At 53.6% G+C, this 26,956-nt stretch overlaps 3 protein-coding genes across 18 annotated transcripts; 2 read left to right on the forward strand and 1 right to left on the reverse strand.

The window, feature by feature from the left end:
- Window positions 1-648: 648 nt before the first annotated feature.
- Window positions 649-18,254, forward strand: FERMT3 (FERM domain containing kindlin 3). The gene is made up of 15 exons (XM_081153454.1): window positions 649-794; window positions 1,355-1,527; window positions 3,724-3,957; window positions 4,173-4,292; window positions 4,411-4,579; window positions 4,809-4,911; window positions 14,540-14,647; window positions 14,813-14,947; window positions 15,028-15,077; window positions 15,181-15,305; window positions 15,475-15,581; window positions 15,701-15,934; window positions 16,291-16,415; window positions 17,438-17,579; window positions 17,704-18,254. Exons 2-15 carry the CDS (start codon window positions 1,368-1,370, stop codon window positions 17,881-17,883), a joined length of 1,992 nt encoding a protein of 663 aa, XP_081009580.1. The 5' UTR covers window positions 649-794; window positions 1,355-1,367; the 3' UTR covers window positions 17,884-18,254.
- On the reverse strand, window positions 18,227-20,625 carry TRPT1 (tRNA phosphotransferase 1; the record flags this gene model as incomplete). Of its 9 annotated transcripts, XM_081153539.1 has the most annotated exons (8): window positions 20,353-20,487; window positions 20,153-20,259; window positions 19,852-19,933; window positions 19,170-19,339; window positions 18,904-19,078; window positions 18,647-18,703; window positions 18,461-18,571; window positions 18,239-18,330 (listed from the first exon to the last, which is right to left on the reverse strand). In XM_081153539.1, exons 2-8 carry the CDS (start codon window positions 20,222-20,224, stop codon window positions 18,239-18,241), a joined length of 759 nt encoding a protein of 252 aa, XP_081009665.1. In that variant the 5' UTR covers window positions 20,225-20,259; window positions 20,353-20,487. The 9 variants fall into 9 exon arrangements, with proteins under 9 accessions (XP_081009664.1, XP_081009665.1, XP_081009669.1 ...); XM_081153538.1 differs by having other exon boundaries at window positions 18,227-18,330; window positions 20,153-20,582; XM_081153543.1 differs by lacking the exon at window positions 20,153-20,259 and having other exon boundaries at window positions 20,412-20,625.
- LOC308564789 (uridine diphosphate glucose pyrophosphatase NUDT22) lies at window positions 20,543-26,736 on the forward strand. 8 transcript variants are annotated; one of them, XM_081153485.1, is made up of 10 exons: window positions 20,773-20,858; window positions 20,970-21,467; window positions 21,797-21,895; window positions 22,379-22,476; window positions 23,989-24,090; window positions 24,712-24,805; window positions 25,239-25,423; window positions 25,505-25,669; window positions 26,373-26,459; window positions 26,549-26,736. In XM_081153485.1, the coding sequence occupies exons 1-10, from the start codon at window positions 20,856-20,858 to the stop codon at window positions 26,643-26,645; spliced, it is 1,428 nt and encodes a 475-aa protein (XP_081009611.1). In that variant the 5' UTR covers window positions 20,773-20,855; the 3' UTR covers window positions 26,646-26,736. The 8 variants fall into 8 exon arrangements, with proteins under 8 accessions (XP_081009612.1, XP_081009609.1, XP_081009611.1 ...); XM_081153483.1 differs by lacking the exon at window positions 20,773-20,858 and adding an exon at window positions 20,663-20,694 and having other exon boundaries at window positions 25,239-25,669; XM_081153482.1 differs by having other exon boundaries at window positions 25,239-25,669.
- The last annotated feature ends 220 nt before the right edge of the window (window positions 26,737-26,956 follow it).

Genomic DNA, 26,956 nt, shown 5'->3' on the forward strand with positions numbered 1-26,956 from the left:
GGCTGGGCGGGAGTAGGCTGGGCTACCAGGGACCCTCTGAGGTCACATTTGAGTAGGAGCTTGACAGGAGTGAGCTTCGGGATCCTGGGGGTGGGAAGGAGCACCTGGGGCAGGGAGGTTGTGAAAGATGAGCCAATTTTTTGAGCTGTTTCCCAGGGCAGGTCTAAGATGGACAAGTTTAGAAATGGAGGCCCTTATTGGGGACAGGAAAGACAAGGAAGTTGTTTTTCCTCTGGCCTTCAAGTGTCTTAGTGGTGATAAGGGACATTGGGTCTTGAGCTGACTTGACCTGTTAAGTCCTAAGTAACCTGGATCTGATCCGTTCAATTCCATGGCTCTCCTTGGCCTCCTGGGATCTTTATGGCCCAAAGGCACCCACCTCATGGCAGATGGGAGATGGGAGATGGCTTCCTACAGGGGACCTAGCCATGAATACAAATTGATGGCTTCTCTTGAACCAAGCAACCCTCCAAATGAGGGGACCCTTTTGTGGTATTGGGTCCACCAGCCTTACTCCTCCCTTGCTTCCTGTGTTCACTGGGAACCAAGGCGGGGCCACCCTGTGGCCCTCAGCCGTGGCTGGCAGTTTGCTTCCTGCACCCAGAGCCACCAGCCCGCCCTAGGGAGGAGCTGAGCCCGCCCTGCTTTAGACTCAAGGGCTGCCCTTTGAAGGAAGCTCCAAAGAGAAAGTGGAGGAGAAAGAAGCACCCAGAAGTCTGCAGGTGCTCAGGCTGAGGCCAGGAGTGGCTGACACTGCAACCCTCCACCTGCAGCTCCAAACCCTTGCAGGCAAGGTAAGCCGACGCCCTCCTCTCCTTTGCCCTGCTACAGCCCCCGTGGCCCCGATGGCCTTCTCCATGCAGCGGCCTGGACCTGCCCCTACTCTAGAGAGGCCTCGCTGGTCTGGGATGTTTGGCGCTCATCGTTGGGTCAGGATTGGATTTATTTTCTGACCTGGGTTTACAACCATTTCCAGGGTAGGCAGCTGCCAGTGTGGGCTTGGGGTGAGTTGTGAGCTGGGAAAGTAGGTGGAGGTGCCCAGCTCTGCCATTAAGCTGGGTGCTCTTGAGTGAGCCCCTTCTTACTCTTACTGGGCCTCAGTTTTCCCGTCTGTAAGATGGGAGTGGGTGGACAACACGGTCTCTGAGGGTCCTTGCAACTTAACCATGATGCGAGGGTCTGAATTCTGCCTGGAACAACTCAGCACCATATCTTGCTGCTGCCATGTGTACTGGCTACGGGTTTGCTCTGCCCCCTACCTGTCCAGGGCAACGTGGAGCCTCTTCAACTTGAACCCGCGTAGCCTACCAGGCCCAGCGCCTTGCCCACTTTGCTTCCTCCCCACCCACCCTAGAGCTGCCGCAGCCATGGCGGGCATGAAGACAGCCACCGGGGACTACATCGACTCGTCCTGGGAGCTGCGAGTATTTGTGGGAGAGGAGGATCCCGAGGCTGAGTCAGTCACCCTCCGGGTCACAGGGGAGTCGCACATTGGCGGGGTGCTCCTGAAGATCGTGGAGCAGATCAGTGAGTGCCCTCAACCCTGCTGCTGATCTCAGCACCGCGGGGTGACTACAACTGGTGACAACTGGTAGCCCTCGGCACTTCCCTGCTGCACAGCCCTAGATAACGGTGTCACAGTGACTCAGGCACCAGCTTAATCATTTGGTTCCAAAAAAGACATTTTCCCCACTTCCCCTCCCTCCCACCGTCTTCCCTCCCTTCCTCCCACTCTGGCTGATTCTGCTAAGTCCCCAAGGAGCAGACCCGGCCACAATCCTCCATTCCCCTACTTCTTGGGGCAGAGGGGGCCTTGCCTGGGCTGAGGAAGAGTTCACATTCCGGAGGTCCGAGGGGAGAGAAGACAGGGCTCCTGGGGACCTAGGGGCCTGCTCCCACACCTCCTCCCTAAGGCGGAAGCCCTCAGCAGGCTGGTGACAGGCCCAGCCTGGGTGGGAAGGCCCTGCCCCCACAGGAAGTTACAGCAGAGCAGCCTGTGGTATCAGCCATTGAAAGGAGCAGGGCCAGTGGCATCTCATCACCTTTCCCTGCTGGGGTGGGACTGCCCCTTCCTGGGAGGGCAGTAGGCATACCCTGATAGCTAGAGCTGGTCGCAGCCCCTCGATAGTCCGAGCCAGGAGCCTGAGTGGCCTGGGGGGAGGGGCTTCCTCATACCCAGCCAGCCCACCAGGTGCCTCCTGGGAGGGAGATAGGTGGGAGATCAGGGCCCCAGGACAGCTTGGTTAAAAGGTGAGCGAGCTTCCAGAAGGCAGGGCCCAGGGAGGCTGTGGAAGCAAAAGTTGGGAACAGAGGGTTCCTCAGGAGACTGGGCATCAGACAGAGACTCAGGCATGGCAGGCCAAGCAGGGGCTGAGCAAGGAAGACCTGATTGCCCCAGGGCATGGCACATGGCACAATGCAAGAGGCCTAAACAGGGAGGCAGACAGACCCCACTCCTCCACCCACTGCAGGGCTCCCCAAGGCAAATCCCTTCAACTCCGACCCCCTGCAGTGGGGACATTGTGCCCACCCCTCCTGTTCCTAGTAATTCCTTAGTGTGTCAGACATCCACTGATGCTCAGCTGAGCTGAGCCTGTGCCAGAGCCTGGCTTCCTGGAGCATGGCAAGAGCAGCACGGACGGCTGGGGCAGCCCAGAAGGAGCCAGCATGGGGGCCTGGAGCCAGGAGAGGGTGGCACCAGGCCTGCGACGGGGAGGTTCACAGGAGAAGCCACTCAATGAGTCCTGAGAGGGGCCACAGCAGGGAGGAGGGAGGAGGGAGATGCAACGTCAGGCAAAGGTGTTCTGAACTGGGGCATCTATGCCAGGTGAGGGACTCCTGGAGGGCGACAAGAACCCTCATAAGGATTTTGGACTCTCTCCTGGAGGTAGAGGCCACCACCCAAGGGAGACTGTCAGGCAAAGGCTCACATTAGGCCAGTCCCGCTGGTGGTGGTAGGCTGGAGGCAGGGAGACAGCCTCATAATGTGGGTTGGCACCCAAGATTGACAGAAGGGTGGCTCTTGGAGGTCTGACTGACATCGATTAAAGGTGGTATCTAAAGTGAAAGGGATGACACCCAGGCCTGGTAGGAGAAGCTTTGTCATCAGCCCCCAGAGGTGGCAGAGTCACCGGTGAGGAGAAAGGGCGCCTCCGTCCATGTCAGGCAGACCAGGGTTAAGATGAGCACCTTGGGGGCTGGGACTGGTCATCACATTTCTAGACCCAGAGCCGGCACCTGGCCTGGTGAACAAGGTTTTGGAGTGAAGCCGGTGGATGTGCCCCTTGGCAGGTGGCTTGTAGGTTTCTGGCCTGGGGTCACTGCAGGAAGGCGAAGCCACAGCCTAGGTGAGGCCCCAAAGAAAAGGCTGTGGTCGAAGAGGGACCCTGGCCAGGATGGGGGATGGCCAGGCAAGGGGCCAAGGGGGACAAAAAACAGGAGCAAAGAATCAAGAGGAGAGGGGGAGAGGGAGCAGGGGGGCTCCAGCACCACCAAGAGGGCAGACGGATCCAGGTGGGGAAGCTCCCTTCATTAGGTAGCACAGGCGACATTAGGGCAGGCGGTGGAGGAGGGGTGGAGACGAGGAGCTGAGCCCCTGGAAAGGAAGGGCCGAGCTCATCCTTGGTCTTCCACAGGCCTCAGAATCGTAGGCTGGTGCTCAGTGTTGGGGACGGGGTCCTCCATGGCTGATGGGCCCCCGCCCCCTTTCCTGTGGCCCCGCAGATCGCAAGCAGGACTGGTCGGACCACGCCATTTGGTGGGAACAGAAAAGGCAGTGGCTGCTGCAGACGCACTGGACGCTGGATAAGTATGGCATCCTGGCCGACGCCCGCCTCTTCTTCGGGCCCCAGCACCGGCCCGTCATCCTGCGGCTGCCCAACCGCCGGGCTTTGCGCATCCGAGCCAGCTTCTCCCAGCCCCTCTTCCAGGCCGTGGCCGCCATCTGCCGCCTCCTCAGTGAGTCCCTGGGGCTCCCCACTGCGCCACCCTGCGCCGGCCCTGCACTAGGCTGGTCCCCTCCCTTTACAGGCCCAGCTATAGGCACATTGTCCTCGCTACCCTGGTGCCCATCCTGCCTGCAGGGCTGTGACCTGCCCCAAAGTGCCCATGTGGGGAGGGGGCAGGAGGCCCCAGGGCTGGGCCTGGCCCCCTCTGAGCCCGGCGCCCCTCAGGTATCCGGCACCCTGAAGAGCTGTCTCTGCTCCGGGCCCCTGAGAAGAAGGAGAAGAAGAAAAAGGAGAAGGAGCCCGAGGAGGAGGTGTTTGACTTGACCAAGGTCGTCCTGGCCGGGGGTGAGCACCCAGGGGTGGGCCGGGCCGGGGAGGGGGGGGGAAGGGGGGCAGCGGGGGAAGCAGGCCCCTGAGGCTGGGTGGGGCGGGGCCGCCTGGCTGAGCCCAGCCTGCACTCCAGGGGTGGCGCCTGCGGTGTTCCGGGGGATGCCGGCCCACTTCTCAGACAGCGCCCACACCGAGGCCTGCTACCGCCTGCTGAGCCGGCCCCAGCCGCCGCCCGACCCCCTCCTGCTTCAGCGCCTGCCTCGGCCCAGCTCCCTGTTGGACAAGACCCAGCTCCATAGCAGGTGCACTGTCTGCCCGGTCTGCACCTAGGGCTGCGTCCTCTTGTGGGTGGCCCCCCACTCTCAGGGCTCACACCTTCCTTGTCCTGCTCACCCCAAATCCACACCTCCTGTTTCCAGGCTGTTCCTATATGTGTGTGCTTGCCCCCAAGCCCCCCTCCTAGCCTACCACCCTGCCCCAGCGCTATAGCTGGCTCAGCCCTGACCCCTGCCTGTGCCGTGGCCCACCCAGGTGGCTGGACTCGTCACGATGCCTCATGCAGCAGGGCATCAAGGCCGGGGACATGCTATGGCTGCGCTTCAAGTACTACAGCTTCTTCGACCTGGATCCCAAGGTGGGCCAGGGGTCTGGGTCAGTGGGACATGTGGACCTAGGTTTAGGGGTCTAGGCTTTGGGAACGTCAGAGACTCGTAGGGGTCTTGTCTCTGTCTGTTTGGCCATCCACACCCGTTTATTAACTCTGCCAGCACAGTTCTGGGCCTGGGCTGATGCCACGGGCATCAGGGAGATAATGACCACAGATCAGTGTAGACAGTGGAGAGCGCTCCTGGGAGGCCTGCTCAGGTGGGAGATGCCCGACACCTGGGCTCAGGGAAGGCTTCCCAAAGGAGGTGGCACTAGAACCTGCAGGGACTAGAGGTGAGCCAGGGACCAGGCTTTGAGGCAGGTGCCAGTGTACATCTCTCCCTCCCAGCCTACTGTCCCCAATGGCAACCTGCAGGCTCCATGCATCTCTCTGAAAGACCACCAGAGCCCACAGGCACTCCCTCTGCCCACTTCTCTGCCCCCTTCACTGAAAAACTTCTAACGGCAGCCATTGTCTACAGAGCTCTTAGGGTCCCATCTTCTGTTTCCCAGCCTTTCCTGGGTGCTAATCGACTCCTTTCTCAGCAAAATCTATCCTGGTGTCTTTGTCCCATCCACACACGAAAGCACATCTACCTAGGTAACCACGCCTCAGTGCTGTCTATCCTCTGCTCTCTTCCTGCTCACTTGTTACTCAGCCATTTGTGACTTCCATGTGCTCACGGCCTCCAGCTGCCCTGCAGGCTCCTCGGCTGTCCTTCCCATCTCCACCACCTCTGGGAGTTGGCAAAACCCCTGGGTTCCATCCCTGCCTCCTTCTCCACCCTGTCTCCCAGGAATCTCCAGTCTTATGGATTTAAATATCATTTGTGTGCTCTTCACAGCTCCCATTTTACAATCTCCCCCTGAGCCCTAGACTCGCATGTCCAACTGGCCATCTCCACTCAGGTACCGAAATAGGCACCTCAGACTCCTGCAGGCAGCAGGACTTATATATTATAGACTTATAGACCACCACTTATAGATTCATTGCAAAGCCTGGACTTGAACATTATGGAACCTTCCCTTTTCCTCCTACCCCACCCTTCAAGGTGTCCTGTTGATCCTCCCTCGGACCAAAATCCCAAACGGCCCGCACTTCTCTTGTCGCATCACCTGTCTGGTTGTCAGCCTCTCTCATGTGGGTTACGGTATAGCCCTCCTCATTAGCCTTCTTCCTCTCTGGGCCTCCCGCCTCCACACAGCTCTGGAATGAACACTTGCGAGTACACATTAGGTCATGTCGCTCCTGCTTACGACGCTTCTGGGGCTGCCTATAGTCCCAGCTGCCATTCCCTGAGGCCCAGCCTGATCTGGCCCAGCCCACCATGACCTCTCTGCCTCCCGCCCACTCCCTTTCACTCATACCACCTCCTTTCCCCAACCCCTTCCTCTCCTGGGGACTTTCTTGTTCCCTTCTCTTGCCTTTCCTGCCTCCTCAGATTGAGCAATTATCATGATTCCATCTTATCTCCTTTACATTAGCTTATTAGCTATGCTTTTTCCCTTTTAGTTGATACGTTAGGGGTTATAGCACACATATACTATTACCAACTAGTAATATTACCACTTCACAGAGTCTAAGAACCTTACAACAGGATACTTTCACTTCCCATCTGGTGATCACACACTTCACTTCTCTGTGTGCCAGAAACCACAATACTGTGTCATACTTGTTGCTGTGATTATCATTATTATTCTGTATTGAGAAACAACTCATATATCATATAATTTGCCCATTGAACTGTACAAGTCAATAGTTTTTAGTATGTTCACAGAGTTGTGCAGCCATCACAATCAGTTTTAGATTTCATCACCCCAAAAAGAAATCTCACACTCACTAGCAGCCACTCCCCATTTATCCCCAACTCCCCCAGCCCCAGGCAACTACTTTTTGTCTCTATAGCTTTGCTTATTGTGGACATTTTATATCAATGGAATCATCCAATACTTGGCTCTTTGTGTCTGGCTTCTTTAACTTAGCATGTTTTTTGAGGTTCATCCATGCTGTAGTGTGGATTAGTGCTTTATTCCTTTTTATGGCTGAGTAATATTCCATTGTATAGATATGCCACATTTTATTTATATCACTTAATAGACATTTGGTTTTTCCCCCTCACTTGTTGGCTACTATGAATAATGCTGCATTGAATATTCATGTACAAATTTTTGAGTGGATAATTTTTATCATTGAGTTGTCATCAATATTACTTTTGCTTTAACCAGTCAATTATATTACATTTTTGTTTTGAGATAACTACAGATTCACAGAGAGCTGTAAGAAATAACACACAGAGGTCCTAGATACCTGGATACCCTGCCCAGTTTCCCCCCACCAGGATCCCAACCAGGATGTTAACATTGATACAGTTAAGATACAGAGCAGTTCCTTCAGCCAAATGTCCTACAAAGACATTTAAAACATATGAAAAAGTCTTCTATACCTGCCCACACACTCACCATTTCCCACGCCCTTTATTCCTGTGTATAGGCCAGATTTCTGCTGATATCATTTCTGTCTGCCTGAAGGACTTTCTTTAACATTTCTGTGCTGACCTGATGATGAATTCTTGCAGCTTTCATATGTCCATGAGTCGTCATTTTGCCTGTGATTTTGAAAGATATTTTTACTTGGTGTAAAAATACCTTTCTTGATTGACAGATTTTTTTTTTAAATATATCTTTATTGATTTCAGAGAGAGGAAGGGAGAGGGAGAAATAGAAACATCAATGATGAGATACTCATCATTGATCAACTGCCTGCTGCACGCCCCCTACTGGGGATTGAGCCTGCAATCCTGGGCATGTGCCCTGACTGGGAATCAAACTGCAATCTCCTGAATCCTAGGTCCATGCTCAACTGCTGAGCTACACCTGGCCGGCTGGTTGACAGGTTTTTTATTTTTATTTATTTTGCAGTAACTTAATGGTCTTGTGGCTTACACTGCTTCCAACAATGGATCTGCTGTCATTCTTTGTTCATCTGTATGTAATGTGTCTTTTTTTTTCTGACTGCTTTTATGATCTTTTTATCGCTGATTTTAAACAATTTGATTATTATGTGCCTTGGTTCACTTCAGGTTTCATATGCTTGGGGTTCATGGAGCTCAATTTTTATCTTTTTAATATTTTCCATATCTCTCCTTAACATACTCATGCTTTTCTCTACTTTCTTGAACATACAGGATATACAGGGTGGGGCAAAATAGGTTTACAGTTGTCTATATGGAAAATAATACAATAATTAATAAATAATAAATAATAATAGAAGAATAAACTGTGTTTCGTGTACTTACAGCTATAAAACTACTTTTGCCCTGCCCTGTATTCATAATAACCTCTAGTGTTTTTGTCTATGAGTTTTATAATCTAAGCCATTTCGGGATCTATTTCTATTGACTACTTATATCTTCATTATGAGTTGTATTTTTCTACTTGTATTCATGCCTGGTCATTTTTTAAAAAATATATTTTTTTATTGATTTCAGAGAGAAGAAGGGAGAGGGAGAGAGGGATAGAAACATCAGTGATGAGTCATTGATTGGCTGCCTCCAGCATGCCCCCCCTCTCCCCCCCACCCCGGGAATTGAGCCTGCAACCCGGGTATGGGCCCTGACCAGGAATCGAACCTCGATCTCCTGGATCCTAGGTCAATGCTCAACCGCTGAGCCACACCAGCCAGGCCAGGCCTGGTCATTTTTTTATTTGATGCAAGACATGACAAATTTTATGCTCTTGAGTGATGAGTTTTTTTGTAGTCCTTTAAATATTTACAAAACTTGTTTGGGGATGAAGTTAAGAAACTTGGAAGCAGTTTGATCCTTCCAAGACCTGAACATTAATTAAACAAAACAAGAGCATCTTCTAATCTAAGGCTAATTTACCCCCTTACAAAGGGAATAGCCTTCCAAGTATCTGATGAGCCATGTGTGAAGAGAGTTCTCTAACTTGGCTGTTAGGAATGTGACTGTTCCCACCACACCCTGTGTAAGGTCTGGTAAATGTCCCGCCTGTTCCTTTTCAGAGTTTTCTTCTACCAGTCTTGGGTAATTTCCTTACACAAATACACTAATCAGTTCTCAGCTAAAGACTCAAGAGGAGCCCTCTGCTGGACTCCAGAGCTTTCTCTCTGCGAATGTAGCTGTCTCCCCTCCAGTCCTGTGTCCTGTGAACTCTGGCTGCCTTGGACTCCCTAATTCTCAACTATATCTCCTCAACTCAAGGGACAATGCTGGGCTCTGTTTGGGGTCCTACTCCCTATCTGAAGCCTAGAAACTCTCTCCAGGAGGTCAGCTGGGGCAATCTCAAGAGTCACCTTATTGCACCTTCTCTCAGGGATCACTGTCTCATGTGGTCTGTTGTCCAATATCTAAAAACCATTTGGTCTTTGTTGTTCTCTTTGGTTTTGTTTTAGATTAAATTTTATTTTTTGTTTAAGTAATATATGATAGCTTAAAGAGTTAAATAGTCCTACCAGGTTTGTAACAACAACAACAGCGACAACACACCCAGCTCCCTGCTATACCTCTTCTTATCCCAGATCTCTCACCCTTAAAGACTGGAGTTTAACTCTGTAGCTTTTTATTCTGGCATTTATGTCTCTATGACACGCTTATACATTTCCATTCCTTGGTGTTTTCATTTCACACATTGTCTATTGACTTTTATGAAAGATGAAGATTTAGCTGTCTTATACCCTCCCCCCTCCTCTACAATATACACATTTCTTTGCACCTTTCCAATTGAGTTGTGCTATAGTTTTTGGTTAAAACAACATGATCATGGCTATAAATAGTAACACATATAAATAGTGTTCTTAGCTAGCCACAGAGTAATGATATTTCCTTTCTTGGTCAAGTTTTCTTATAGTTCATAATTGCTATATTTTTATTAACCTGTTTTTCTATTAATTGTCTATCTGTGCACAATTAGAAGAGAGACCCAAAAAGGCTATCAGTGGCTTGCCATTGGGGTGTTCACTGTCTTCACCCCAATGTAGGGGGCAGGTATTAGAAACTTTTAAAATCTCCTCCTTATCTCTTGGTGTTCTAAATCTTTCAATAGTGTGGATCTTTCTTCATTGATTGGCCTGCACACTTGCTGAGCCCTTTCAAATTAGAAATCCGGGTCCTCTAGTCCTGGAAAAATGCCCTTTACAATTTCCTTTTTTTTTTTTTAATATATCTTTATTGATTTCAGAGAGAGGAAAGGAGAGGGAGAGAGAGAGATAGAGACATCAATGGTGAGAGAGTCATTGATCGGCTGCCTCCTGCACGCCCCCAACTAGGGACTGAGCCCACAACCTGGGCATGTGCCCCAACCGGGAATCGAACCCCAATCACCTGGATCCTAGGTCAAAACTCAACCGCTGAGCCACGCCCGGCCGGGCTACAATTTCTTTAATAATTTTTACCCCTTCATTTTTCTGGGACCTAGTAGATGTAGACCTCCTGGATTGATTTTTCAAAGAAACAAATTATACATTTACTTTTTTCTTTCTCTTTTTTAAGCTCATTGTCTTTTCATTCTACTTTCTGGAGAGTTTCTTGACTTATCTTCCAAATGAACTATTCAATCTTTAATTTCTGCAGCTATATTTTTAAGTTCTAAGAGCTCTTATTTTCTGAGTGTTCCTTTTTAAAGCTTACAGCATTCCCTGGCCAGCACGGCTCAGGAGGTGAGCATCAACCTATGGTCCAGGAGATGGTGGTTCGATTTGCGGTCAGGGCACATGCCCAGGTTGCGGGCTCGATCCCTAGTGGGGGTCGTGCAGGAGGCAGCCAATCAATGACCCTATCATCACTGATGTTTCTATCTCTCTCTCTCCCTCTCCCTTCCTCTCTTTGAAATCAATAAAGTTTGATTTTTTTAAATTAAAGCTTACAGCACTTTACCAGCCACCAAAAGCCTCACTCATTCTCCTTCCAGGCACTATCTCCCATAGAGGCAACAACTATTGTTACCTCTAACACCATAGATGAGTTTTGCCTGTGTTTGAAATCTATCTAAATGAAATCACACAGTATATACTCTTTTATGTCTGTGCTCTTTCACTCAGCATTGTGCTTGTATGATTCATCCATGTGATGTATAGTTGTATTTTATTATTTCTTATTGGTATGTTACATTCTGTTATGTCAATATACCACAATTAATTTCCATTCTACTGTTAATGGGCATTGTGCAATTTCCAGACTGGGGCTATTAAGAACAGAGATGATATGAACATTTCAGTATATGTCTTTTGGTGAACATAGGTACACATTTCTTCTCTTTTTTTAAGAAATGGGGAAATCAACTTTTAAAAAATGTTTTATTTATTGATTGATTTTAGAAAGAGAAAGAAAGGAAGGGAGAGAGAGAGAGATCGAGAAAAAGAGAGATCAATTTGCTGTTCCACTTATTATTGATGCATTCATTGGTTACTTCTTGTATGTGTCCTGACTGGGATCGAACCTACAACCTTGGCATATCAGGATGACACTCTAACCAGCTGAACTACCCCGGCAGGGCCAGGTACAGATTTCTGTAGGGTACATACCCAGAGGTGGAATTGCTGGGTTCCAGGGCAGACATTGGAAGCCTATAGTAGAAAACTGTTAAACAGCTTTCCAAAGTGGTTATACCAATTGACCCCCTGCCCCCCATCAGCAGTGTATGAGAGTGTCAGTTGTTCCACAGTTCCACCAGTACTTGGTATTTCCTATCTTTTCCATTGTAGCTTTTCTGGTAGGTGTGTAAAGGTATCTCACATGGTTTTTTATTTATAGGTTTTTTAAAACAGCTTTACTGAGATATAATTTACATACCATAAAAATCACCCATTATAAGCATTCAGTTTGATTATTTTTAGTAAATTTATACAGTTGTCACCACAGTCTAGTTTTAGAACATTTCCATCACCCCAGAAAGTTCTCTGGTGCCCATTTGCAGTCATTCCTCCTCCCACACCCAACAACCAGTGATGTGCTTTTTATGTGGCTTTAATTTACATTTCCCTGAGGAGTAATCAAGTTGAGCCCTTTTCATAGGGCCACTGGCAGTTTGGAAATCCTCTTTTGTGAAGTTTCTGTTCAGGTTTTTTGCCAGTTTTTATATTGACTTGCTTACTCTTTTCATACTGCTTTGTAGTTTTTTTTTGTTTTTTTTTTAAACATATCTTTATTGATTTCAGAGAGAGGAAAGGGTGGGGGAGAGAGAGATAGAAACATCAATGATGAGAGAGTCACTGATTGGCTGCCTAGCCCGCAACCCGGACATGTGCCCTGACCAGGAATCAAATCCTGATCTCCTTTATCCTAGGTCGATGCTCAACTGCTGAGCCACACCCAGCCGGGCATGCTTTGTGGTTCTTCATGTATTTGGTATATGAGCACTTTGTCAGATAAATATATTGTGAATATATTTTTCCACTCTGTGCTCTGCCTTTTCATTCTCTTAATGGTTAATTTTGTATATGTTTTCCTAAGCAAGCACATTATGGTTTATTTTGATAAACAAAAGTTCCTGATTTTAATGTATTCTGATTTATGTTTCTTCTTTTATGATTAACATCTTTTGTGTCCTGTTTAAGAAATCTTTTTTATTCCAAGATCACAAGATATAGTCCTATTTTTCTCTAAAGGCTTAGTTTTAATTTGCACATTTGGATCTACAATCCATCTGGAATTGTTATTTGTATGTGGTGTGAGGTAGGGGTACAAATAATTTTTTTGACACATGGTTATCCAATTGATCCAGTGTAATTTACTAAAAGGAGCATTCTTTCCCCAGTGACTGCAGGATCACCTTTGTCCTAAGTCAGGTGAACATACATGTGTAGATCTCTCTCTGACTCTCTTTGGTTCCATTGGTCAATTTGTTTCTCATTGCCAATGCCACACAATCTTAATTACTATGACTTTATAATTATGTTCCTTTTTAAAATAGCATCCTGTTCTTGTTTTATGAGTGCAGTATTTTGTCCCTATAAGGATTTTGACTAGTTTTCTTCTGCTCTCTACATTGTCTTTATTTACTTCAATTTACCAAAAAAAAAAAAATTTTTTTTCAGAGAGAGGAAGGGAGAGGCAGAGAGAGATAGAAACATCAATGATGAGAGAGAGTCATTGATCTGCCTCCCCCTACCTGGGATCGAGCCTGCAACCTGGGCATGTGCCCTGACTGGGAATCAAACTATGATCTCCTGGATCATAGTAGGGTGATGCTCAACCACTGAGCCACGCCACCCGGGCACCTCCAAGTTTTTTTTGCTGTTTGTCTTGGTCTGTATAGTTCATGCTAGCAGCTTCCTAAAAATGTGGGGAATCCTTGCTGGTCCTTTCATATTTATAAGGCTCTTATAAGCCTATCGGAAACCCTGAGTACATGAGTAGGGCTTGGCATTTTGGGGAACTCTTGGGGGTGTTAGGGCAGGAATGCTACTTTTGTGGGGGTTCTCTTTGGCTCATCATTTCTCAGCAGTGAACCTTCTGATCTCCTGACTGGGCATAGAAGGCTTACTGCCAATGTCTTGGGTGACAAGTCGGCAAGTGCTGGGTATCTCACCTCTCAGAATTCCAAGCTTCTCTAAACTCACCACCCTCTCCCAACCCCCAGCTGTGCCTGAAGTACCAAATGCAGGGGCACCTCTGGCTCAGCATCTCAAGAGAGTAAATCTGTGGCTTCTGCCAGGTGCCAGCTGGCTGTCACGAGGGACCTTCTCCTTTGATATACTTTCTACAGCCCTCATTTCAGCCCGCCCTTGCTGCTCAACCAGGGGATCCCAGTCTGGAGCCTGTCCTGGGCTCTGCCATGGGAACTGGATGTATGTGTCCAGATCTCTGTTCTTTTGTTTGCTTTCTAATTTCAAAATTCCTTAGTGCCTTTCCCACAGGACAAGAAAGGACAGCATGAGATCCCAGCTCTCTCCCTGAAGCCCAGTTCCCATTCCTGTTTTGCTCCTCAGCTTCCAGAATTTTCTCTCTCCCCTGCTCTAGTCCCCTCTCTGGTCTTTGCCTTTTGGGCTGACCTTTTTTATGCCTTCGCTATGAGTTTTGGTGGGTTTCCGAGGGAGCATGGGCTTGGTCTTTTGTGGGTAGCTGGATGCCCCTTTGAGCTTTGCACTCCCCGTTTCTTTTCTCTGGAATGTTCTTCCTATTAGCCTTCCCTTTAGTGGCCCATTGTCATTCTTCACACTGAGCACAGCATGCCACCTCCTCAGGGAGTCCTTCCCTGAATGCTTCCTCCGGTAGAGGAGCTCCCTGCAACCGGGTTCCAAACTCAGTCATCAGACTTGTGTTTTGCCTGAGGGCAGAACTAGCCAGCCCGTGGCAGCTGTTTTCTTTATAGCTTTTATCACACTCTGGGGTCACTTTACCTATTTACTGATTGGTTTACTCAGGCCCCTGCTGCCCTCAGCAGCATGTGGAGACACAATAGACGTCTGTGCAAAGGTTCCCAGGGACCATGTGCCTGGGCAGATGGAGCAGGCAAGCTCTAAAGCTGGGCTGGGGTCTTCTGCCCATGTGGGGCCACTAAGTGAGCTTGCCACAGCAGAGGCCAGGGCTGAGGCTTGCAGGGGCTGGGCCCTGGAGCTTGACACCTGACCAACCTAGTCTCTCCCTCCCCGGCTCCAGACAGACCCGGTGCGGCTGACCCAGCTGTATGAGCAGGCCCGGTGGGACCTGCTGTTGGAGGAGACCGACTGCACCGAGGAGGAGATGATGGTGTTTGCAGCCCTGCAGGTGCCAGGCAGGCCTGGGGGCCCGGGGGGCAGGGCGCAGGGAGGCAGCTAATTCCGAGGCAAGAGGGTCTTCCAGAGTGGGGCCCATCTCCAGGGAAGCCAGCTCAGGTGTGGTGGGGCGAATGGGCTGCCCTCTGAGCCCTCCCTGGCCATGTGCCGCACCCAGTACCACATCAACAAGCTGTCTCAGAGTGGGGAGGTGAGCGAACCAGCCGGCACAGACCCGGGGCTGGATGACCTTGATGCAGCCCTGAACAACCTGGAGGTGAAGCTGGAGGGGTCAGCGCGCACAGATGCGCTGGTGAGGAGGGGCTCCAGTCGGGGGCCGGGGTCAGGGTCAAGCCCAGGAACTAGGCCCCCTCTGACTCCTCTCCTCCCCAGGACAGCCTCACCACCATCCCAGAACTGAAGGATCATCTCCGGATCTTCCGGTGAGTTTGGACACAGAGTTGGCAGCCTGCCTGCCGGAGGGGCCAGTGTGGAGAGAAAGGAGGGAGGGAGGTGGCCTGTCACCACCTGCCGCCTCACCCTCAGGCCCCGGAAGCTGACCCTGAAGGGGTATCGCCAGCACTGGGTGGTGTTCAAGGAGACCACCCTGTCCTACTACAAGAGCCAGGATGAAGCCCCAGGGGACCCCATTCAGCAACTCAACCTCAAGGGTAAGTGAGGGGGGCCTGGCCGGGACAGGGACAAGGGCAGGGCTGTGGGCTGGCCAGGTGAGTGCCAGGGACAATACCCTGTTCTCAGGTAGCTGGCATTTGCCTGGGGGCCTCGCAGGCAGGGCTCCCCTTCTCCAGTCTTCTAGCCCACCCCGTCTTCTCCCTCCAGGCTGTGAGGTGGTCCCTGATGTCAACGTCTCAGGCCAGAAATTCTGCATCAAACTCCTGGTGCCCTCCCCTGAGGGCATGAGTGAGCTATACCTGCGCTGCCAGGATGTGAGGGCCGGGCAGGGCCCAGAGTCGGGCTAAGGCGGGAGTGGGGTCAGGGAAGGAGCAGCGGGCTGAACCAGAGCCTGACTAGCCCCTTACCACGCTCCCCCGTCCTCCTCCCACAGGAGCAGCAGTACGCCCACTGGATGGCTGGCTGCCGCCTGGCCTCCAAGGGCCGCACCATGGCAGACAGCAGCTACACCAGCGAGGTGCAGGCCATCCTGGCCTTCCTCAGCCTGCAGCGGACAGGCACTGGGGGCGTGGGCAACCAGCCCCAGGGCCCTGATGCCTCCGCGGAGGGCCTCAACCCTTATGGCCTTGTTGCCCCCCGCTTCCAGCGAAAGTTCAAGGCCAAACAGGTGCCAGAGGGAGTGGGTGGTGGGAACTACCACAGCGTTTACCTGGCCATCCTTGGCCTCTGGATCTCCACAGAGCCTTCCTCTGGGGAGCCATATGCTCACTCATTCCTTCTTCCACCCACGTCCCGAGACTGAGTATGCTGGTCCCCTCCCAGAAAAGAGGGGGTCATGGTCCAGATGCCACGTCTACCTCAGGGCCTGGCCTAGCTCATATTTGATGAGTGGCGAGAGGGTGCACCCTGGTGGCCCCACAATGGGCACTACCCCTGCCCTAGGCTCAGCATCCTGTGTCCCTGATGGGGACAGGCAGGGGGTCTCAGGGACTTTGGAAGGCCCTCACCAGTGTGGTCCCACAGCTCACCCCGCGGATCCTGGAAGCCCACCAGAACGTGGCCCAACTCTCATTGTCCGAGGCCCAGCTGCGCTTCATCCAGGCCTGGCAGTCCCTGCCCGACTTTGGCATCTCCTATGTCATAGTCAGGTAAGAGCCCTATCCTGGCCCTCTCTGCCTCCACCTGCTGCCTGGTGGGGGGGCATCCTGAAGCCTCTCCTCCTGTTCTCTGTGGGCACACCTTACTGAGGGTACCCCGTGTGCCCCACCCATCCTCCACTCCCACAGCAAACACAGAGATCAGACCAGGAAAGCAGGAGATCCAGCTCCATCCCAGCTCTGCCACGGACCATTCCCTCTCCCAGCCTCTGTTAGCTGGTCCAGGACAGGACCAACGTGGGCTGCTGTGACAGGGACAGAGAGTGCCCCTTTGCCCATTTCCCAAGCTTGCAAAGATATGATTGAGCCCAGCTGGCATGGTTCAGTGGTTGAGCATCAACCTATGATCCAGGAGATTGCAGTTTGATTCCCGGTCAGGGCACATGCCCAGGCTGCGGGCTTGATCCCCAGTCGGGGGAATACAGGAGGCAGCCGATCAATGACTCTCATCATTGATGTTTCTCTCTTTCTCCCTCTCCCTTCATCTCTCTAAAATCAATAAAAGATATATGTTAATAATTTTTTAAAAAAACGTATCTTTATTGATTTCAGAGAGAGGAAAGGAGAGAGAGAAACATTAGTGATGAGAGAGTCATTGATCGGCTGCCTTCTGCAGGCCCCCTACTGGGGATCAAGCCTGCAACCTGGGCATGTGCTCTGACCGGGAATCAAACCGCCATCTCCTGGATCCTAGACCGACGCTCAATCGCTGAGCCACGCCTGGCCGGGCAAGATATATTTTAAATTTTAAAAAAAGATATGACTGAGGCAACAGATGATGATGATACAAAAAATGTTATTTAAGGGCATGGACTATTTGCCTGATGCTGCTAAATGTTATTATAATGATGGTATCAATTAACTCCCATTTTCCAGATGAGGAACTTGAGGCCCAGAGAACCTAAATGACTTACTTGCACAACACACTCCTGGGCACTGCACCAGGCTGTCTGGGCAGGTTCCAGGGCTATGGGGTGGGGCCCTTGCTCACACTCTGTCCTCCTGGGGACCAGGTTCAAGGGCAGCAGGAAAGATGAGATCCTGGGCATAGCCAATAACCGACTGATCCGCATTGACTTGGCCGTGGGCGATGTGGTCAAGACCTGGCGTTTCAGCAACATGCGCCAGTGGAATGTCAACTGGGACATCCGGCAGGTGGGCCCAGAGTGAGGGTGAGGGTAGGGAGCGGGGGCTGGGCTAGACAGCCAGGGCAGGGCAGGCCAGGGCAGGGCTGCTCCCTTATCCCACCTACCAGCCCCTCTGACTGCCCACCCTGCAGGTCGCCATCGAGTTTGACGAACACATCAACGTGGCTTTCAGCTGTGTGTCTGCCAGCTGCCGCATTGTGCATGAGTACATAGGGGGCTACATTTTCCTGTCAACGCGGGAGCGGGCCCGAGGGGAGGAGCTGGACGAGGACCTCTTCCTGCAGCTCACAGGAGGCCACGAGGCCTTTTGAGGCCTTTCTTACTGCCCTTGTCCCACTCACCACTTGCCATGCCGCTCCTAAGCCCACACCCACTGGGACTCACTGTCCACACCCTCTCCAGACATGCATCGAGCTGGGCACATTAACACGCTGTCACTGGCTTTGTGCAGACCAGGGACCTGGCTGGGACAGACTGCCATCCCCCAGGCTAGGGAGGGTGGGTCCTGAGCTCTACAGCACAGCCCTTCCCTTGTCTGAGTGGCTGAGACCAACGCCCCAGACCTTGTTGTAGTCCCTAAGCACACAAGGAAGACCAGCTGTAGCTACAGGATAATTCATGGTTTCAGACTAGAGTTTCTTTTTACATTTTTTTAAAATAAATATTTTATTGTTGGATCGTCCTTCTTTCTCTGGAGCTGTGCTTGGGGCCACTCTGACACTCTGTCTCTTCATTATCAGCCAGGGAGAGGGGTTTTCCTGAGATAGAGACAAATTGATTAGAGAAAGGGAGACCTAAATCAGCCAGGGATTGGGAGCTGGAAGGAGGTAAAGGGCAAAGGGCACAGGCTTCAGGCACAAAGCACAGGGGTAGAATGGAGGTTCTCACGGGTAGGCCGCAGCTGCAGGGCCTCCTTGAAGTACTTGGGAAGCAGGAAGCCATCAGCATTTCCTGGAGTCAGGATCACCCCATTGGCAGAGCGGAAGAAGGGGATTCCATCTGCAGACAGAGCCAGAGATGTGACTCAGGCCCTCTCTGAAGGCCTAAGGCAGTCCCTGCTGTGTCCAGACTCACCTGCCAGGGCGAGGGGCCCATTGATGAACACGGCCACTTGGCAGTTTGGCCGCATGCCTGCAGAGACAACTGGAGCTGGGACCAGGGGCGTCTGAGGTTGTAGTTATCAAACATGGGCAGGCTAGGGTCCTGGGCTCAGTGGGAAGGGGGTGCTGCTGCATACAGGGTATGGGGTGGCTTTGGACAAAAGAGGCTAGGACCCTTGGATGGGCACCTGGGAGGAGAGAGTGGGTAGGAGTAGCTGGGGGAGCACTGACCACTGATGACACCAGGGTCCCCAGGCAGTCCTGTGGCCAGGTGGATGTGTGTCCTTCCCCGGCAGGACAGGCCCTTAAGCCGGATGGAGGGCCAGTGCTGCCAGAATGTGCCATGGACGAGCACCAGGGGCAGGTCTTGTGGGGTCTCCAGGGGCATCAGCTCCAACTCAGGTACCTGGCATGGGTGGGGGAGTGGGCAGTAGTGAGAACCCCCATCACAGACAGGGGTCCCACCTTGCTCTCCCACTTGTCCTGTTAGCCCCCACCTGCAAGGAGTGACCCTGATTGGCTCGGATGAGGGGGCCGGTGCTGAGGTCCCCCGGCTGCAAGGCGAAACGCTGCTTCCCATTGGTGTCCACCACACGCTGCACATCTTCAGCTGAGAAGCTGCGGAACTGAGGCAGCTGCAAGAGGGCACTCAAGGGCACGAAGCCGCCTGTGGGCAGATGGGATGCTGAGGAGTTTAACTTGTGAGCCAGAATTAACGGGGAGACATGCACAACCAGAACAGAGCTTGGAGGTCACAAGGGTTCATCTACGTGACCTTTAGAAAGTCTCCCCTTTCTGGGCCTCAGTTTCTTCAACTGACAAGGGAATAGGATTTGCCTCATGGAAGGTCACAAAGATAAAGTGACCCTTTTTTGCACACTATTTCGCTCAAAATGGATACTCAATGAGCCTCATTTGTACCACCTCCACCCCACCCTGTGCCCACTTTTGGGATAAGTGTTTACTGGGTCACAGGCCTGGCCCAAAGAGAGGCTCCTCTCCCAGTTTGCCCAAGAAATAATATTGGGCTCTGGGTCTTCCCTGTAAATGGAGGGACGTCCCTATATACCATCCCCACTGGGCTGTGCTGGGAGCCATGGGGGAGAGCAGTCAGACAGGCTCACACTGCTCCCTGCGCTGGAGCCCTTCCTTACCCCAGCCTCCAAGATCGTCACTTACCAGGCCCCATGGGAAGCCCCAGCTTCAGGGCCCCGTGGCGCAGGGCATAGGACAGAGCCTTGGACAGTTGCACATCTCGGTCCTGCAAGAGTTCAGACATGATCCCCTGCCCTGCTGCCCACCCTGAACTCTGAGTGACCTGCATCAGGGGGAGACCAGAGGGAGAGGAGTCCCTCTGCTCTCCAGAGGATAGTATGATCCATCAGCCCCCAGTCCCACCCAGCAGCATTTCCCAGGGAGCCAGAGCTCCCTTACCGCCCCGTCCACCATGGGGGTGGAGGTGAGGGCGGGAGGGGCGCACCTGTCCCGGGGGTCGGTGAGCCCTTCTACTCCTGGGCCCTGCTGCTTCCTGCTTCCTCCCTCCAGAACTCATGGCCAAAACCCGTGGGGAGCATCGGCCTGTGGGGGCTGTTAAAGACCCTCCATGACTCCACCCTGCCCAGAAAGTCACAAAGCCTCACGACGCGAGCTGGGCCGGGGATAGCAGCTCATTAAGTTCACCTCCCGCCCCAACTCCCTGCTGCAAATAGGAAAACTGAGGCCCAGCGGGCGAGACTCGCCCAAGGTCACACTGTCAGCCACAGAGTGCAGTGGAGCCGAGCCCCGCGCTCCGGGCTCGCGGGTCAGTCCCGCTCTGCGGGCCTGAGGAGGCGGGGCCTGCGGCCGGCCGGCCGAGCGGGAGACCGCGACCCGCGGACGCAGACGGGGCGGGCGCTCCAACTCCCGCGGCCAAGCGGCGGCTCGCACGCTCCGGAGCCGAAGCCGAAGCCGGCCAATGAGAAGCCTGGGGGGGCGGAACTTCCGCTCCGGGGAAGGGGGCGGAGACTGCGGGCCCAGGGGGTGGTGAGTGCCCGCCCGAGGCTGGATTTCTGGACCCTGAGGGGGTTCCTGAGTATCGGGTTGGAGGCAGGACCCCTGGGTTTGGGAGACATGGACGTTGGGGGGGTGACTGGGCTCAGGGCCGATGGGTAGTAGGGGTCCCCGGGAGTCCCAGGGATGTCTGGATGGTAAGACACTTTACTGCCCAGGGGTTGCCTAAGGGCTGGGGGTATTCTCAGTAGGTCTGTGGGTGGCTGTGGGTCCCCCACGGTGACAGGCCTGGCTGTGACCTTCCCCAGAGCTGCACTGTTCAGACCATGGACACTGAGGTGTCTCTGCTGCTGCAGTGCCCCCCGGGCGGGCTGCCCGAGGATCAAGTACGAGCTGAGCTGAGCCCAGCCCACGACCGTCATCCACTGCCAGGAGGGGACAAGGCCATCGCTGCTGTCTGGGAGAGCCGGCTACAGGCCCAGCCCTGGCTTTTTGATGCTCCTAAGTTCCGCCTGCACTCTGCGGCCCTGGCGCCCACTGGCTCCCAGGGGCCACAGTTGCTTCTGCGCCTGGGCCTTACTTCCTATCGAGACTTTCTGGGCACCAACTGGGCCAGTTCAGCTGCCTGGCTGCGACAGCAGGGGGCTGCCGACTGGGGTAACAAGCAAGCCTACCTAGCAGACCCTCTGGGGGTCGGCGCAGCACTGATCACCGCTGATGACTTTCTTGTCTTCCTGCGTCGCTCTGGGCGAGTGGCTGAGGCACCTGGGATGGTGGACGTGCCTGGTGGGCACCCTGAGCCTCAGGTGAGATGCAAGGCTGGGAGCAAAGGCACAAGGACCCAGACACCTCAACTTAGTTTTCCTCATCCCTCAAAGGAGAATTGGCCTAGTATTTCTCTGAAAGTGTCTGCCCAAGGCAGCGCCCTCAACTTACCCACTGATCTCTTCCCCAGACCTGTAAGAAGCTAGGGAATGGGAGCAAAGACCTAGCTGGACCTCTGGTCATCCATCTGGAAAAGAAGGGCCTGGGTCTGGGGACCACTGTGCCCAAACAGGCCCTCAGGGCCAGCAAGTGTGAGGGAAGGCAGGGCCAGAAGAGGTGGGGAACAGAGGCTAAGCCTGACCTCTCACAGGCCCTGTGCCCTGGTGACAGCCCTCTGCACAAGGACCTCCCTGGGGAGCTGGTGGTACATGAGCTCTTCTCCAGTGTCCTCCAGGAGATCTGTGATGAGGTGAGTGAGCAGTGGCCAGGACAAGGTGGTGGGCTGGAAGGGAGGGTGGCCAGGACAGGGTGGTGGGCTGGAACGTGCCAGAATGAACCTTCGTCTGGACTGGTGGGAGGGTCTGCAGGCATGTGGCATTGAGGGAAGAACTTGGCTTTGCAGTGGGCACACTTGGAATGGAATTCTAGCCCTCATTTCTGTGTGCCTCAAGTTCTTCCTCTTTACAATGTGAACAATGATAAATGCCTTGCCTACCCGTCCCCCAGGTTTGTTGAAAAGAGAAGTAACTGGAAGTCGATTTACCGATTTTCCTTTGGTGACTCTGGGCAGATTATTCAATCTCTAACATGCCCAAGATCCAACATCCTGTGATTCTGGGCACTTAAGCTACAAACCCTAAAATGTTATACAAGGGTAATGCATGTGCTGTTCTCCATTGAGAGGGGCAGGGATGTGGGCAGTGAGCACTGACAGGTGGGACCCTGGCCCCAGGTGAACCTGCCACTGCTCACCCTGAGCCAACCGCTGTTATTGGGCATTGCGTGCAATGAGACCAGTGCGGGCCGTGCCAGTGCCGAGTTCTACGTCCAGTGAGTGAGCTCTGGGGAGAGTCCTGGGTACTGGGGTAGGTGGGTGGTTGAGGGGCATGGCTGAGGCAGCTGCGGCTCCACAGGGACCTCCCAGGGGCTGGGCAACCACCAGGCCATTCTCATATCTTGCCCAGGTGCAGCCTGACTTCAGAGCAGGTGAGAAAGCACTACATGAGTGGGGGACCTGAGGCCCACGAGTCCACGGAAATTATCTTTGTGGAGACACAGGTGCGAGGTGGCAAAGTCTTGCTTGTACAAGGAGCTGGGGTTGGGACTTGCAGAGGCCTGCTGATGCATGTCTGTCTGCGGGGAAGGCAGGGTCAGATGGGGCTCCCAGATCTCTCAGAGCTTTTCTCCAGAGCCACAAGGCCTCACTGGGGATGCCCAAAAGCCCAAGGGAGAGGGCCAGGGACCTGTTCAGCCTCTTTAACATGTCTCTCTAGGGACTGTACAGTGCAGAGGACTCTGGGGTTCAGGAACTCTGGGCACAGCTCCCTCAAGAGACCTGAGAGCTAGATGTCTGGATCTTTGTCTCCCCACAGTGCGTGAGGAGGTTGCAGGAGACTGAAATGTGGGCTGAACTCTGCCCCTCCGCCAAAGGCGCCATCTTCCTCTACAACCTGGTCCAGGGAAGTCCCACCTGAGTCGCCCTAGGGTCCCCAGTCCTATCACCACAGCTCGAAAGACAATAAAGGACTTTATTCTTGGATTCCGTTGACATGTGCTGTTCCCACGAGACAGAGAGGGGCCGCTGGGAGAGCCTGGGGTAGGTGATGGAGACAGAACAAGCGACTTGGAAAAAAGAAAGCCCAGCCTCAGTTTTGCCCTCTGCCAGCTGGAACGAGGGCCATGTCCCTTTGCCAGGCTCTGGTGAGGTTCCAGGTCGACTAGGGGGTGGACGCTGCTCTGTAAAACATTTTATAAAGCGGAGTGACAGCCATGTTCGTGGACAGAACGACGGCAGCTGGGCCGAAAGCCTCACTGAGTGGCAGGCTTGGTGCCCCCCGCTTCCTGGGTGAACGCCAGCACCTCTGGGCGCGTCCAAGGTACCGACCTCGGGGGCGGGCCCGAGACGTCAAAGGCCAATGGGTTACGGGGGCAGGGCCCATTGCACCTTCCGGTGCGGTGGGCGTGGTCTGCGTGTCTAAGCCAATGAGTGTGGGAGTGGGGCCTCAAGCGGTACAGGAAATGGCGGCGGCCAAGGTGCGAGTGGGTGCTGCAGGGGCGGGGCTTGGTGCGGCTCCTCCTGCGTCCGCCCCCCAGCGCGGGGTCTCCGCGCTCCGGGCGGCCGCCCAGACGCCGGGGCCAGTGTGGAGAAGGGCCCGGGTCAGAGGCAGGACAGGTCTAGGGCACTGGGGTCTGATCTTGATCAAGGCCCCGCCTGTCCATGGGTTCTCCGGGCCTGCTTCAGTTTTCCTTTGCAAGTAAATGGGGCCCGGCTGCTTCCTTCTGCCCCCGGAGCGCTTGAAGTCTGGTCCCAATGCACTCTTCTTTGTGACCTCCTTTCACTAGCTGCCCTCCTGCCGCCATGTTGCCCCTGCTGCCCCTGTGCCTTTGTCGCCTGTGGCCCCGCAGCCCTCTCACCCGGCTCTTCGCGGAGGCCGCCAGGCAGCGGTGAGTCGGCGGCCCGGTGCCTGCCCCTCGGCCGGTCGTTCAGTGGGTTTTTGTTGAGGGCCCAGCTCTAGGCCCTGCCCTAGGTGCTGAGGTAGTTGTGATCTCTGTGTCAAGTGCCTTACAGCCTTGTCTCAGGTAAACCTCACCTTCACTGCTGAGGATCAGAGATTAAGGGATGATCACCAAGGCTATACAGCGAGTTATGAGGCAGATCTGGAGTTTGAAAGCCAAACCCAATGTTGTGGAGCAACGCTGATCATAACCCCCGGGGGTGGGGGGTGGGGGGTTTACAAAAATGCAGATTCCTGGGTCCTGCTCTGGAGATTCTATCTGCAGGAATGAGGTGGGGCTCAGGAATCGTTTTTAAACAAGCTTTTTCGGTGTTTCTGACACATGGAGCCTGAGGACTACATTTTGAGACACTCTGGTCTGATCTGCACCATTCCCCAAACACTCAAAAAGGAGAGATGGTTTGGAGATAGGTCTCCCATGAACCTGACTCAGCCCCCTCAGCTCCTGGTTGCTGAGTTGAAGGGTGTGGCCCAGCGGAGCTGGGAGGGGTAGGGAAGGGGTATCTTCTGTGTTTCCTTAGCCCCTACAGGTTCTGGCCTCTCTCCACAGGTCTGGCCCCAGTAACTACTATGAACTGTTGGGGGTGCATCCTGGTGCCAGCACTGAAGAAGTTAAACGAGCTTTCTTCTCCAAGTCCAAAGAGGTACTGGGCAGGGAGGTGGGAGGGGAAATCTGAGCCAGATGGGGTACACTCCAAATTCCCAGGAACGGAGTTGAGTGGCTCACTCTGGCTAGTGGCACATTCCCTCAGCATGCATAGGAAGAGGGAGGTTCCCCAAGGGCAGAGGTGTGAGGAAAGCCAGGGATCCTGTCTGATGGGCTGGGCTTGGTTTTCTTGACCTGCCTGCTCTTGAGAAAACCTGGACCAGGGCATATAGTGAGAGCTAGGCATCAGGTGGGGAGGAAGCAAGAGTGCTTCCTGACTCTGGCTTTCTGGTGGGTTGGCCACTCTGAGGGCCTGAGAGTTAAGGTCACTGTCCAGACAGGGCCTCTGGGAATGATTTGAGCCCTTGTGGGTGGATATTATGGAGATGGAGCATGGGAAAGTAGATGAGGGGAATCCTGCCCCACCCCAGCTGCACCCTGACCGGGACCCTGGAAACCCAGCTCTGCACAGCCGCTTTGTGGAGCTGAGTGAAGCATACCAAGTACTCAGCCGGGAGCAGAGCCGCCGCAACTATGATCACCAGCTCCGCTCAGCGACTCCCCCAAAGCCTCCAGGAACCACAGCCCATCCCAGGTCTACTCATCATACACACAGGTACAGTATCTTGCAGCTCACTTCTTCCCCTCCAAGTCTTGGGAGCCTCATCCCCACACTGTCCCTTTTTCTCCTTTCCAGTAGCTCCTGGGCACCCCCCAATGCACAATACTGGGCCCAGTTTCCTGGTGTGAGGCCTCAGGGACCAGAGTCGAGGCGGCAGCAGCATAGACACAATCAGCGGGTGCTGGGGTACTGCCTCCTGATCATGCTGGCAGGCATGGGCCTGCACTATGTTGCCTTCAGGTGCATCCCTGCTTTTCCCAGAGGGGTGGGGGTGGGTGGACAGAGGGTAAGAGGGGGAGTGAAGCCCAGTGTGCCACCCATGTGGCCTGCACTCTTGTGTCTCTCAAGCTAAGAATTGTATGAAATGGGTCTCTCGAGCCTCTTCTTACTTAGAAAGGCAGTTCTTCACTAAGGGCTAATGTAATTTTCAGGTTTTTTTGTTTTTTTTATAATTTGTATGTAAATCTTTGGTGCTGGCTGCCAGGAAGTGGTGGAGCCAACCAGAATCATGCACAAGAAAGAAATGCATTGTAAAAACTGTCCTCACTTGTTTGGCATGTCTGCTGTTTCCCCACCCCTCTCTCATGCGTGCTAGGACACTGAGGTTCTACAGCAAACGTACATAAAGGCAGTGCACACTGCGAGCAGCCTGCCTAGTTCAGTGACAGAGTTAGACATACAACCCTTTCTAATCTCCTGCGAGGACCACCCTGATGTTCAGTGCTGCTGTCGCTACCTTCAGCAGGATAGCTGGGGACCTGGGTCACCATTGGACCCTGGACAAGCCTGGCCACTCTGTTTGCTCTCCCCAGCTAACACAGGCAGTTAGGCTGAGGTCCCCACAAATGTAAAGCAGTGACATCCTAGAGTAGGGTACAGGGGGGTGGGACTTGGGGAACAGCAGGATTTGGGAGACCCAGGGCTAACTGTAACCCCCTTACAGGAAGCTGGAGCAGATGCACCGTAGCTTCATGGATGAAAAGGATCGGATCATCACAGCCATCTACAATGAGACTCGGGCCCGAGCCAGGTCTGTCCCTGTTCTACCCTGCCTTCTTCACTGTCCTGTACTACCCTCTAGGATCCCTGTTCCAACCACCCTGGTGCTCTCTCCTGCAGGGCCAACAAAGCCAGGCTCCAGCAGGAGCAACAGCAGAGGCAGCAGCTGCAGCCACCACCCGGGCCTCCCCCAGGCCCAGGGATCATGCCCCCCTGAGCCTCTCACCTGGATGGAGCCTGCTGTGTGTTCCCTCTCGGGACTTCCCACTACCCAAAACGTGTGCAATAAACATGATTCTCCGTGCTCATGTTCGGCTTCCTCCTTAAGTCTCAGCACCCCCCCACCCCAGCCTCTCCTTGGGACAGCGCCCCGCCGCCTGAGTTCTGGCGGCCTCGACCCGGAGCCCTGCCCCCTGGGCGGTGCGTCCCCTTTCCCCTGCAGCAGCAGGAGGGGGTGTGTGGAGGGGGCGGGCCTGCCAGCAGCCTCGCCTCCCTCCCCCTCCCCCGCCCCGCCTCCGCCCCTGCCCC

This window comes from Miniopterus schreibersii (assembly GCF_964146895.1).
Source record: "Miniopterus schreibersii genome assembly, chromosome: 12".
NCBI lineage: Eukaryota > Metazoa > Chordata > Mammalia > Chiroptera > Miniopteridae > Miniopterus > Miniopterus schreibersii.